This window comes from Chaetodon auriga, chromosome 21 (genome assembly GCF_051107435.1).
Source record: "Chaetodon auriga isolate fChaAug3 chromosome 21, fChaAug3.hap1, whole genome shotgun sequence".
NCBI classification, from domain to species: Eukaryota; Metazoa; Chordata; class Actinopteri; order Chaetodontiformes; family Chaetodontidae; genus Chaetodon; species Chaetodon auriga.
This window is the reverse complement of record NC_135094.1, coordinates 1577685-1590000: the sequence shown is the minus strand read 5'-3', so window position 1 is coordinate 1590000 and position 12316 is coordinate 1577685. Positions and strand designations below refer to the sequence as shown.

Here is a 12316-nt window from a genome sequence, read left to right as displayed (position 1 = left end):
GCACCTGAAAAGCTCGTAAGGATCCCTCCTGACTCGAGGAAACTCTCTACACTGTGATGTGTGTTCAGACATGAAATGAGACTTTTTTTTTTTTTACGTCTGCTTCATGACAAACTGCGAATCGCTCGAGAAGCTGAAACTAAACGTGAGTGCCTTCTCGTCAGGGAGAAGTGACGCTGTGTTACTGTCCGAGCTTCACTTGAGCGCCCTCCAGTGGCGGCATGAAGACATGACACCGTAGCAGACGCAGTGAGTTACAAACGTTGAGGATTTTTACCAGCTGTGTTTACAGGATAGTTTGATATTTTTAGGCAAACACACTCATTGGCTTTGTTTCTGGTCGTGAGATGAGCAGATTCACGCGGCGTGTGCAGTCAGGATGCCGTTAGCTTAGCATTTAGCTCAGGGGACACACTAGCCTGACTGCACAAAGTTAAAAACGTGACCTCAGGAGCGCACTAACTAACACATCATGTCTGTTAATTCAAACACAAACTGCTTTTAGGAGGATTTACGTTCAGGAACTATTTCTGGACAAACGACAGTGTGTCCATCCGCCGGCGCCTCTGTGCGGAGGCTGTGGCTGCAGAGGTAGGACGGGTCAAACCTGGCAACCCGTCAGAGAGCTGCACTCAGTCACTGCGAGCAGCTGCAGGGTTTAACTGACAACTGATGTTTATTGATTTTCAGGCCGTCGACTCATCGATTGATTGATTGTCTTGACTTTACATTGATTAGAGATAAAATACAATATTTTTTTCATCTGAAGTGAAAAATTAAAGAAAGCATTTGATGTCATTTCATTTTTTAATGTAGATTTCTAATTCTATGTTTTTTTTAATGAATTTTTCTTCTCTGCTCTCAGTATTTGACTTTTTAAAGCACAGTATCATTAAAGCGTTTGCATGTTGTTTTTAACAGATTTTGATGAAGGAGGTCTTCCTCGGTGACGTGTGAGGCATCAGAACGAACGAGGTAACGCTGATGTTTGCTGACGTGGCGTCTGTCTGCAGGCCGAGCACCGACAGACGGCCTACTTCTCCAAAAAAAGAGGAAAAAAAACCTGAAAGGACAGAAAAGACAGAAAGAAAGGGAGGAAGGAGGACTGAAAGAGGGAAGAAGTGGACGTCAAGCACGCACTAATTGTTTCTATTTTAGAGAGCAGAGCTGCTTTCAGACTGATTTAAGGAGAGTCGGTGTAAAAGTGACCTAAAAACAAAGCAGAGAGCCAGCTGACGCTCACTGATAACACACACACACACACACACACACACACACACACACACACACACACACACACACACACACACACACACAGAGAGAGAGAGAGAGATTACATTCACACACATTTTCTGACGCAAACTACCTAAAACTTCAAACGGATCATCCTCTGCATTAATCTTCCTCATCTTCATCATTATTATCATTTATTGATCATCAACAAAATATGTAAATCACACAGATGAGGAGGAAGAAGAGAAAGAGAGAAAAGGAGGCAGGAAGTGAGGGAGGACACAAGAAGGTGGGGAAGGGGGGGGGTGAGGGAGAGAAGAGAGACTCAGAAAGAATAAAGGAAGAGAGCAGAGAGGTGAGGACAGGTGTGCCTCACACGTTCATCTGTGGAGTCACACTGCCTCCTGCTGGACAGCAGGAGGGCTGCAAGAGGAGGAGAGAGGAGCTGAGGAGTTAACGGACTGATGATCAGAACTCTGAGTGTGCAGTTCAATGTACGGGACAAATGTTTGGAGCAAACGTGGAACAGAAAATGAAAAACGATGAAGAGAAGAACATTTCAGCCAATAGTCCTGGATGTTTGGGAGATGCTCTGTGTGAGATTCCAAACTTTCTGTCTCTGTCCATTGATATTTTTAATAAAGAAAATGTCACTAATGTACACTTATTGAACTAAATGTAATGTGTCACTACAATCTTTGTGACTCTGACACATTTTGGCGCTTTAGTCGGAGTCACTTGTTTGTTCGTCACACAAGTAAAACCAGACATTTTGTCTGTGATGTGGAGGATTCAGACGTCTGGAGGTGAAACAAAGCAACTGTGCACAAATTCACCGAATCAGTTCATCACGTTTGTTCATTAAAAGCCTAACCCACCGTAATTTTTCTTTCTGATGACAAACTAACAGCTCCAGCTGTGACGGAGCTTCAGGACTCATAAACACAAAACTGTCACGAAAATATTCTTCACCTGCTCTGTCCAAACGTCTGTGAGGTCTAACTGATCAGGATTCAGGAGGAAACTGCGGCTGGGAGCGGGTCTGGACAGCAGGTGGCGCTGCTGTGTAACAAGGAGCTGAGACTCACTTTTCAGACGGACACACGGAGACATCAGCTGCGGTCAAAGCCGGGACAGAGACAGACATGAAAGACCAGTTAGACAGGTGTCTGTGGGAAATAAAACCGTGTGTGCGCTTAGTTCTCCGTTTTCAGTGCCCTAACCCACCGTGAAGTGAGAGCTAGAAGAAGAAGACGAAGAAGAAGAAACCGGAAGTTGTAACTGGGAAAACACGGAAGAAGAGCACATCGCCCGCTGATTTGAAAGTAGAAAACATGTTTCTGTGGATTAGTTTCGTGATGTGCACTGAGTATCTTTACTGCAGCGGATCGTCTGGACCTTTCTGGATGTTTACAGACCGTTTTAGTCGTTTTATTGATCTGTTGATCAATGGAAGACATCATCGCTGAGTTACCTCAATGTTGAAAACTTCAAAACATTTGATGTTCGCTGTTGACTTTTATTGAACCTCATGTATGTATGTATGTATGTGTGTGTGTGTGTGTGTGTGTGTATGTATGTGTGTGTGTGTGTGTGTATGTATGTATGTATGTATGTATGTTTGTGTGTGTGTGTGTATGTATGTGTGTGTGTGTGTATGTATGTATGTATGTATGTTTGTGTGTGTGTGAATACACATGTGTATGGTATACATATGTGTGTGTATCTATGTGTATACACATGCATGTGTGTATGTATGTATGTACATACCAGGGGCGGCTGGCCGATAGAGGGCGCCGCCCCCTCTGTCTCACATCACGTAGAATCACACAGCTCTTCCTTTAATAAAACGTTTTTTAAAATGACTTTTACAAGTATATTCTATGTTTTAAAAAGGCAAAATTAATAATATATATAGTCTGAAGTGAGTTACTAAAATGTAAAATCTGCACTAAAGAGTCAGATTAGAAATGTCCTTCGTTGTCCACAGTTACTAACAGCTGACATATATCCGGCCCGGGGCGGACTCATCTTTCCCCATTGACTCCCGTTATAACTTTGACATGCGCAGTTCGTTCCTCTTCAATACAAGAGATACGAGACAGGAGACCGCTGCCTCCCTCTGATCGCTATACACACCACCGGCCATGGGGTGGCAGCAGAGAGCGAGCGGTCTGTTCACCGCGAGCCTGTAATCAAAACCGCCAAGCGAGTGACGTTGAGCGCAGAGTGTCGGAGGAATTAGCAAACAAGATCATTAGATAGTCACAGAGAGAGCCGAAAAAGGAGTAAATAAACTGAGAAAAGTCACTGAAGTCACTGAAAACAGCGCCGTTCAGAGGAGAAACTGAGCGTGAAGGAGCTCGGACCTGACGGCCGGACGTCTTCATCAGACAGCAGTCGAAGACAGAGGGAGGAGATGTGCGCGCTCTTTTTCACGGAGCTGCTCTGAGAAGACGTCTCGGCTCACGTGACGCAGTGAGGCAGCTGCTTTATTTGGCTTCCCTGACCAACGTGATCAAGCACGTTTGGCTTAAAGCCTGATGGCTTCACTTATTTTCTTTAGACAAAGGGACGATGTTTTGTTGCTTTGATAGTCTTAAATATGAGGATTTGATGTGTTTTCATTGTCATTTAAGGTTGTTAATATAAATGTTAGCTAACAGAAGCACTTTGGGCTTTAAGCCTGATGGTCTGATTGTTTTTTTAAACAAAACGTTCAGTGTTTGTTGGTTTCATGTGTGTGTATTTGTTTTGTTTTTTTGTTTTTTTTAATTTATTTAGTATGTAAATATAAACATGTTGTTCCAAACAATCAGCTGGACAGAAGAAGCACTTGGTTCTCTTGGAAGCTGTGAAAATGAATTGTTTCTCTTTTTACTTTTGAAGTAAAAAATATATTTACACATTCTTGGTTTGTTTAATGATGGAAAAGGAGATTTTAAGGGTTTGTGTGGACCAATTCTATCTTATCTGGAGCCAAACATATCAAACACTGGGGAGATGAATTCAGATTCACTAACTGGTGACATTCACCAGCATTTAACTGTCTGTTTGTAAACATAATACATGTTAATTCTTGTGGTCTGGAGTTGACAACTCCACGTTCTGGTTTGGTAAATTAAGTGCCCCCCCCCCCCGACAAAAATTCACCAGCCGCCGCTGGTACATACATATGTATGTGTGTGTGTATGTGTGTATGTAAACACATGTATATGGGTCTACATGTGTATTCATATGGGCATGTGTGTACATATGTATGTATATACATGTGAATACATGTGTATGTCTGTATGTATATACATATGTGTATATGTATGTGTGTATGTATGTTTTTCTGTAGCAGCTGCGAACTAATCGTAGTAAACTCTTCGCTCCATTGAGTCTCTGTGACGTTATTGTTTTACATGATTTATTTTGAGAAGAAAAAAAAGCACGAGGCCGACAGCAAATCATCAAAGTTTATTTCCTGCACATTTAAAAGCAAATAGAAGAATAAGCTTCTATCTCTGAATGACAGCCCCATCATTAAAAAACACACGTCAGCAAGTCCAAGACCTGCAGAGTGAGCCAGTGTCGCCCCCTAGTGGTAAAATAAAAAACACAGTGCACAAAACCCCGTTAACCCCCCCCCTCCCAAACAAACAAAAAAAAAAAACATCTGTCACTCAAATAAATTAGCCGGGTAATTTTGCTCTCAGTTCATCATCCATCAGCCAGTATTTACACCAGTGCTTCAGCCAGTTCAACATTTCACAATCCAAAGAAAAAGAAAACAAAAAGACTCAAATTCACCGTTTGAGAAGTGATTTTCTGATTTAGACAAAAAAAAAGGAGGAGAGAAGACAGAAGCAAACGACTTCACAGAGAGCGAAGTAGAAAACAGGCACACGTTTGGAGATTCACTTCCTGAAAGCAAACCGTCGAGCTCGCTCACCCCCCCGTGACGTTCAACGACCGTAAAATCTCAGATTTCACACGACTTAAATCCCCTAAATGTCACCGCTGTCTTGCGGGCTGAAGGCGCCACAGCAAAAAAAAAAAAAAAACCTACACATGGACTGCGTCCATCCTTCATTTCCATGGTCTTGTTTCTGCTCACGCCGGCCGCAGAGCCGTGAAGCTCACAAAGAGCTGATTGGTCTGGACTGTCGGACCTGAACAGGACGGCTTGGAGCGTCGGCGGTGTGAGAACGCGTGAGATCGGACTTTTCTACGGATCTGAGCAGAGAGATGAGTGAAGGGGAAGCAGGACAGAGCAGACGAAAACCCTCCAAAACATGAGCAGAAACAATCTACCAACTCAGAACTACTCAGAAAAAAACTCCAAAACAAAAACTGCATTTGTTACCATCATCAGAGCTCCGTCACACACAGAGCAGGGCTGCCACTCACGCCATCATCAAGTCACCTGCACACACCTGATCATGAGTCATTTAGATGTCCAACATGAGGTCTTCAGACTGCGGATTTGGTCTGAACAACAAACCTAAAGACGTTCAGTTCACTGACACAAGACAGAAGCAGGAAATCTGGACATCTGAGAGGCTCGGAGCGATTTTTGAGCTTTTTTCAGTAAATGAATCAATCAGTCGCCCGATGACGTCATTTTGTCTGGCGACTGATCGATGAATCCACTGTTCGTCACAGCCCTACACCAGAGTGGGAGCTCAGAAACAAAAAAACAATCAGAAGTGTCTCACAAACGTCATTTCAGCCGTTTTCTTACAGGCTGAAACAAACAAAGAGAATCGAAAAGAAAACAAACAACCTTTGAGGCAAACGTCTCACACCTGTTCAGGTGATCTGTCACCTCTCTGCCTCCTGTGACGGCTTCGCAAAACGGTAATCGTCAAACAAAACGGGCTGTGTGTGTGTGTGTGTGTGTGTGTGTGTGTGTGTGTGTGTGTTGGACAGTTCTTAAGCTGAAAGCAGAGCCAGCCATCGCTGTGCTTGGCACTGGTTAAAGTTTCTCAGCAGACAGAGCAGAGTGTGCTCGGCGTGGCGCTCACAGCTCCCCTCTTCCTCCTCCTCTTCCTCAGACGGGCGGGTGAAGTTCTGTCGCCGTGGCGTCAGGCGCCCGTCACTCGTCCGAGCCGGCCGAGCGTTTCTGGCTTCTTTTGCGAGGAGATCTTTTGGGAGACGCTTTGTCTGGAGGAGAAGGAGACGGAGACGCGATTCAGTGATTCAACAGACGAACCGCCGACAGCTGAGAGTCACATTCACACCTTCATTTCTAGGATTCTGGTTAAAGGACAGTTTCAGTTTGTCGAGTCTGAGCTCTGAAACAGGCTTAGTTTGCTGAATCGTCTCTCCTGTTGGTCCTGAGGAGCTCCTTCATCATGAGGCTTCAGTGCAAAGTGACCGGAGACAAAGCTGCTTTAAAAACAGGCTGATCTGAAGCTCGTATCGGCCGTCAGATGTGGACCAATGAAGTCTTTTCAGGACAAAGCACACTCGACAAACACATGCAGCTGATTTCACTGAGACACTGTGTGGTGAGGAAGATGAAGGTAACACACAGAGAGGAATGAAGAGCGTCTGCATGCAGACAAAATCCTGACAGGAAGTCAGGCTGAGATCACCTCTGAGGCTCTAAAGCTAATTTTAAAACAGAACAGAACAGTTTTAAAGCTCATTTCATGATCATTTGAGGAAGAGATGCTCCGATTGTCTCAAACTGATGCTGAAAAATGTTAATTTAGGCCAAATGATTGAAGATATGACATTACTGGACAGACTTCATGTCCCCAAACTCACACAGGACTTCATTTTGACCAACGTGGACTAATATGAAATAATGATGAAGGACTGTTTGGTTTGACTGCTGAAACATTTGAACACATCAGAGCATCTGCAGCAGCAAGAAGAGGGAGGACGTTTTAACAGGATCACACACACACACACACGCACGCACACACACACACGCACACACACACGCACACACACACGCACACACACAGGCGACACGAAGCAGACCTCACCTCTGCGACTCTGCACTGAAGACGCAGGAAAACGTGAGAGCAGGAAGGCAGAGAGAGAAAAAGAGAAGTGAGTGATCGTCATGCAGTGAAGGTTAAAGTTCATTCAGAAACAGGTGAAGCAGGAAGAGAACGGAGGCACCTGCACGAACACGTCAGCTGACCCTGAAACACACGGGAATCACTGGCTGGTTTCTGTCCTCATTCTGTGAGACTCTGTCGTCTCTTTTTAAGTTTCTCTTCTGTGCATCAAACTGCAAACGCTGACGATCAAAGACTTTTGTGACTTTTCTGCAGTTTGGTCAGTTTTAAACACCAGAACTGCATAATAACAATAAACATCATCAAAACGTTGATTTAGAGTTCAGATGTCAACATGGACGAAGCCTCAAACTCAGAGCATTAAATATGAATTTTTTTGTGATTCTGATGCTCTCTGGCTGCTGACACTCGCGTCTCTGTTAAACCACAGACCAATAACAAACCTTTGGGGACTGTAAACATCTTTTAACCAATGAGCCAAATCGGCAAATCAGTTGAAAACAGAAACACTTCTCCTGCAGTCAATATAGTCTGACGTCAGTTTAGGATTGATCAGGAAATGTTACTCAAACATTTCTTTCATCTTTCAGGACTTTGTGCTCATAAAGATCTGAGCTTCAGTTCAGTGGTTTGGAATCAGAAACAGTCCTGCAGGTAAACGTTCAGCCCGACCAGCTGAGTTTTATTTACTTTGATTTCGAGCAGGTTTTAAGTCTCTCAATGTTTACTTTCAGTGAGCTGCTGAGAAACACTGGAGAGGCGGAGCACGTGGTGTGGGTGTGGTCACGCGGAGGGGGTGTGGCTTGTAACGAACACAGGTGTGGAAACAGAAGCAGGTGTGCGAGCCGACGAGTCAGCGGCTGCAAGGACGCGACGCGTACTCACTGATCTGGTTGAGCGTCTCCTGAGGGATCCAGCTCAGGTCAACGTCATTGTGGCTCGAAGTTCCCATTTCCACCTTGGGAGCCGGACGCCGCCTCTGTGTACACACACACACACACACATTGATCTTAACGCGTTCAAGCCCTGCTGGGACTTTTGAGCTCTGATCACTGCAGCGTCTCTCCGTCTTAACGTCTGTCTGTACCTTTCTGGACTCCAGCAGCTGGTGAAGGCCAACGATGACCAGCAGCCCGAGACCCGACAGGAAGACGTACATGAAGATGCTGGGAGAGAAGAAGAGAAGAAGAAGAGAGGTGGGAAGATACGGAAAGGAAGAAGAACAAACAGTCAATCAAATGTTGCACACAAATAGAGGAGCAGAAGAGCAGCAACACTCACGTCTCTCCATCTAATCCGTCCTCCTTCTCGGTGATGGTGACCGTCTGGTTAAACACTGCATCCTGGAAAACGTTGCCCTGCACACAGGAAGAGGAAGGAGGGAGTGTTGGAGAAAGAGGTGGGACGAGAAAAGAAAAACAGATTTCGGTTATTCCTCCATCTTTGATGTCCGGTGACGTTCTCAGCCGTCATCTCGTGACCCCCGTCTCCTTACGCTGCCGTCCTTGTAGTTGAGGTTGATGACGAGTCCGAACGGCCGCCCTCCCATCGGCTCTGCGGGGATGAAGGAGTACTCGAAGGTGGCCTGTCTGCCAGAGGGAACCACGATGCCGAGCTGGAGGGCGGTGAAGTTCTGGATGTAGAACTGGTAATCCTGGGGGGGGGGGGGTGTCAACAGAACCAGGTCAGAGAGATCTGCAGAGGAACGCTTTCAGTCTGTACAATTCAAAGGAAGGAGGAGGAGGAGGAGGAGGAGGAGGAGGAGGAGGAGGAGGAGTGCTGTGTGTTTCTGTACCTGTGGGTAACGGAAGGAGGCATCCAGAGACTCCACAATGAAGTTCTCTGATCCCTTGTTAGTGAAGCCCAGCAGGAACTTGACGATGTTGTTGGCGGGAAAGTCTGGAGAGAGACGAGCACATGGCACGCAGTTTAGTTTGGAACGCGGCCCACGCGTCTAAAACACTGCTGTGTACTGTACAGAGGGCGGAGTTACCTTCTCCTTTGACGAACAGGATGGTTGTGTCTGCGTTGGGGGAGGCCTTCACCTCTCCAACCAACGCTTCTTCTTCTTCATCTTCTTTTTCTTCTGTCTACACACACACACACACACACAGGACAAACAGCGGTCAACGTCTTCGTGACTCAAAAACTAAACTCACCTTTACAGACAATGAAGACGAAAGCACATTTTTAACCCTGATTCACGTCACTCACCAACTCCGCGTTCTCGTCGTCTTCCACTTCCGCCTCGTCGTCCTCGTCCTCTGCTGTCACATCGTCCACAACGTCTTCATCCGCAGCTTCAGCCTCCTCATCCTCAGTCAGATCCTGGGCTCTCACCTCCGGCCCTGATGGGCGGGAAACGAGGAATCATTAAAACACAAGCTTTCACTCATCAATCATTTTGTCACGTCACTAAAAATGGCTGCGAGAGGGTTCAACGTGTTCATGAAGAAGGATGTTTGTGGGGGTTTTAGCAGCCAGTGGGAAATCTGACACGTCCTCTCATCACAGAGACGAGGACAGAACCAAACAGATACTGAATGTGGCCTTCGAGCATCATTCGCCTCCTCCTTCATCCCCTCTTATGAAGGAGGATGAAGAGGAGCACAGGTACTTCTTCATCTTCAGATACATCAAACTGTACATTCACCTGCAGGCTGTATGAGAGGACAGATGCTGCCTTCACAGTCAGTTCACTGGATGGAATTTCAGTTCGCACCATCATGAATAACATGTTTGACACAGTCTGACATCCTCTCAGGTGACCTGCTGTAAACCCTCCAGCCTACATGAAGCCAGGGGAGAACAGCACTGATGGGGCTGGACTCAATGCTGGAAACTCCTCATTAAAAAAGCAACGCTCAGCACAAACTACAGCCTCCAAACTGAACTGACCGTGCAGCTGAAACAACGCTAATTTATTCTAAACTTCATGAAGTGAGGACTCATTGCACGGCTGTTGCATTCGTTTTTGCTAGGCGTACCTAATAAACTGGAAACTGAGCATTAATGACATCTTTAGAAACTTGAAATGCTGCTTTTAAACTAATGTTGAGTGTTAACCATCTGAAAAATGCTTGTCCACAAAGGATTTGCAGCAACAAACCATCAAACAATTCAAGATTAAAGCTCCCTCCTGATATGAATATTCATCTATGCTCCCAATTATGGTTGAGTGATATGATAGTATAGAATGTCAAATATCAGATTTTATCTTTTGTTAACATTTTTTTTTTTTTTAATGTGGTAGCTTTATTAGCTCATTGTGGGCAACGCTGCAAATCAGTGAACTCTTTACGGCCGTGTTTGATTTTTAGGACTTTTGCATCAATGTGATGGAGTGCCTTGATTTGTCAGATATTTTATTCACTGTGTTAGCAAAACACTGACATCCCAAACAGGTTTTTTAATCCATTGACAGATTGTCCATTAACTTTCTGTAAAATTCATTACAACATAATACATACTGATCTCACATAAAACAGAAATATACACAATTACACACCGTGAAGGGGTGTTTCATCCATATTCTCCACTACTACACAATTATATCAATACATTTATAGAAGCCTTGTGCATTATTTTATAAATATTTGGCTCAGTATATGTCATTTCTTTGGAAACTTTTCAGTCATGCGGGTTTTAAAAATGCTTGGTCACATTTCAAACATTTGCAGCTTCTGAGTGCCCAAAAATACAAGACAAACTGTGGTTCCAGCATGATTTACAACTGCCCCCCTGTGGCTGTTAAATCTGTGTACTTACTGACAATGTCAACTATCTGAAGGCTAAGATTATTCACAGGTTAACTAACATGAGCCCAAAGGCGCTGTCAGTCAGTACAGTTAATCAGATTTATGTTACAGCCGCAGAGAAGACTGAATCCTCCACAAATGCAGATTTACAAGTAATTCTTTTGTTTTAATCATAATAAACAGGCATAAATCAAACTTAAAATAATTTACTGTCCAAATTAGCTGCCATTAAGTTAGCGATCATTTCCAATAACAGCCACTGAGACTGCTGTACCTCAGGCGTTAGCTGCTCCAGCTATGCTAGCTAACCTACCAACATGTGACATTTGCCAATTTATTTTAGAAACTTTTCCAAGTGTATATTCATTACTGTCGGTATTATATGTAGATAATTAAGAGCTTAGACTTCGTTAAAACCAGTTTATGTTTTCGGGAAGCTGCTGAGTGATAGTTAGCACGCTAACAGAGCCACTTAGCTTCGAGGCTAACAGCTAATAACGTTGAGCACAGTAAGGACACGTCAGTTTAAGCAGGCGGATAAACTGCGTACTTGCTGTAAACTGTGGATCGCATATGCTGAAAGTCAAACACCCAGAGAAAGAGACACTACAGACACATACTTCAGAAATCCCCGAAAGTGTGAAAAAGCAGTTTTACATCCAGTTACTTTCAGTTAGCACATGTCAAATGGAGAACGGCCTTCCCCTTTTTTCACAGCAGCTAGTTAGCTGAGCAGCTAGCAGTAGCATGTTAACGCTTAGCAGCTAATTAAGCACGGTCCCCTTTTCTTCACCGCTGAGAGCAGACTTACCTTTGATGAAGATAGTCGCCGGGAAGGCTAACAGCACCAGCAGCAGGAGCTTAGGTAGAAATTTCATCATTTTGAAGTCGAAATCAGTGCGCTCTCATTCAGCGTCGGTCAAACAGCCCGTCTGTGAGCGCTGTCGTACCGCTTCCGTTACTAATAGAGCGCATGCGCAGAAGACACTGACCAGTAGGCGTTGTGGTAAAGTTTGTCCACCTCTGCCGCAGTCCGCTGTGGTCAGATTATGGTGAAGCGTCGTGGCGATAACCAGCTGGGGTTAGGGTGAGATTAGGTTGAGGTTACGAGTTTTAAAGAGTTCTTGTTCGGTCTAGGGCAAAAGTTGGGTCCAATTTATTTTAAGGGAAAATACACATATCGGCAGGGAAACACCGGAACTATATGCTGTCCAGAAAAGCCGAATAAAAAATTAAGTTTATTTCATGAATGCTGCTAAAATGCCAGACTTTGCCCATGATATATTATTATAATTCCCCCCT

The 12316-nt window shown here is 44.6% G+C and overlaps 1 protein-coding gene across 4 annotated transcripts; it reads right to left on the bottom strand.

Annotated features, from left to right (window-relative positions):
- Window positions 1-4680: 4680 nt before the first annotated feature.
- Window positions 4681-11974, bottom strand: ssr1 (signal sequence receptor, alpha). 4 transcript variants are annotated; one of them, XM_076761737.1, is made up of 10 exons: window positions 11826-11974; window positions 9471-9604; window positions 9250-9346; window positions 9052-9155; window positions 8752-8910; window positions 8538-8614; window positions 8344-8422; window positions 8142-8235; window positions 7218-7232; window positions 4681-6384 (listed from the first exon to the last, which is right to left on the bottom strand). In XM_076761737.1, exons 1-10 carry the CDS (start codon window positions 11893-11895, stop codon window positions 6317-6319), a joined length of 897 nt encoding a protein of 298 aa, XP_076617852.1. In that variant the 5' UTR covers window positions 11896-11974; the 3' UTR covers window positions 4681-6316. The 4 variants fall into 4 exon arrangements, with proteins under 4 accessions (XP_076617852.1, XP_076617853.1, XP_076617851.1 ...); XM_076761738.1 differs by lacking the exon at window positions 7218-7232 and having other exon boundaries at window positions 8127-8235; XM_076761736.1 differs by lacking the exon at window positions 7218-7232 and having other exon boundaries at window positions 8132-8235.
- Window positions 11975-12316: the final 342 nt, after the last annotated feature.

Coding starts and splice junctions, on each gene's coding strand:
- ssr1 (XM_076761736.1), bottom strand. CDS start 11,895: ATGATGAAATTTCTACCTAAGCTCCTGCTGCTGGTGCTGTTAGCCTTC. Junction 8,911..9,051: donor CCTCCTTCCGTTACCCACAG/GTACAGAAACAC, acceptor CCCCCCCCCCAG/GATTACCAGTTCTACATCCA. Junction 8,236..8,343: donor AGCTGCTGGAGTCCAGAAAG/GTACAGACAGAC, acceptor GTGTGTACACAG/AGGCGGCGTCCGGCTCCCAA.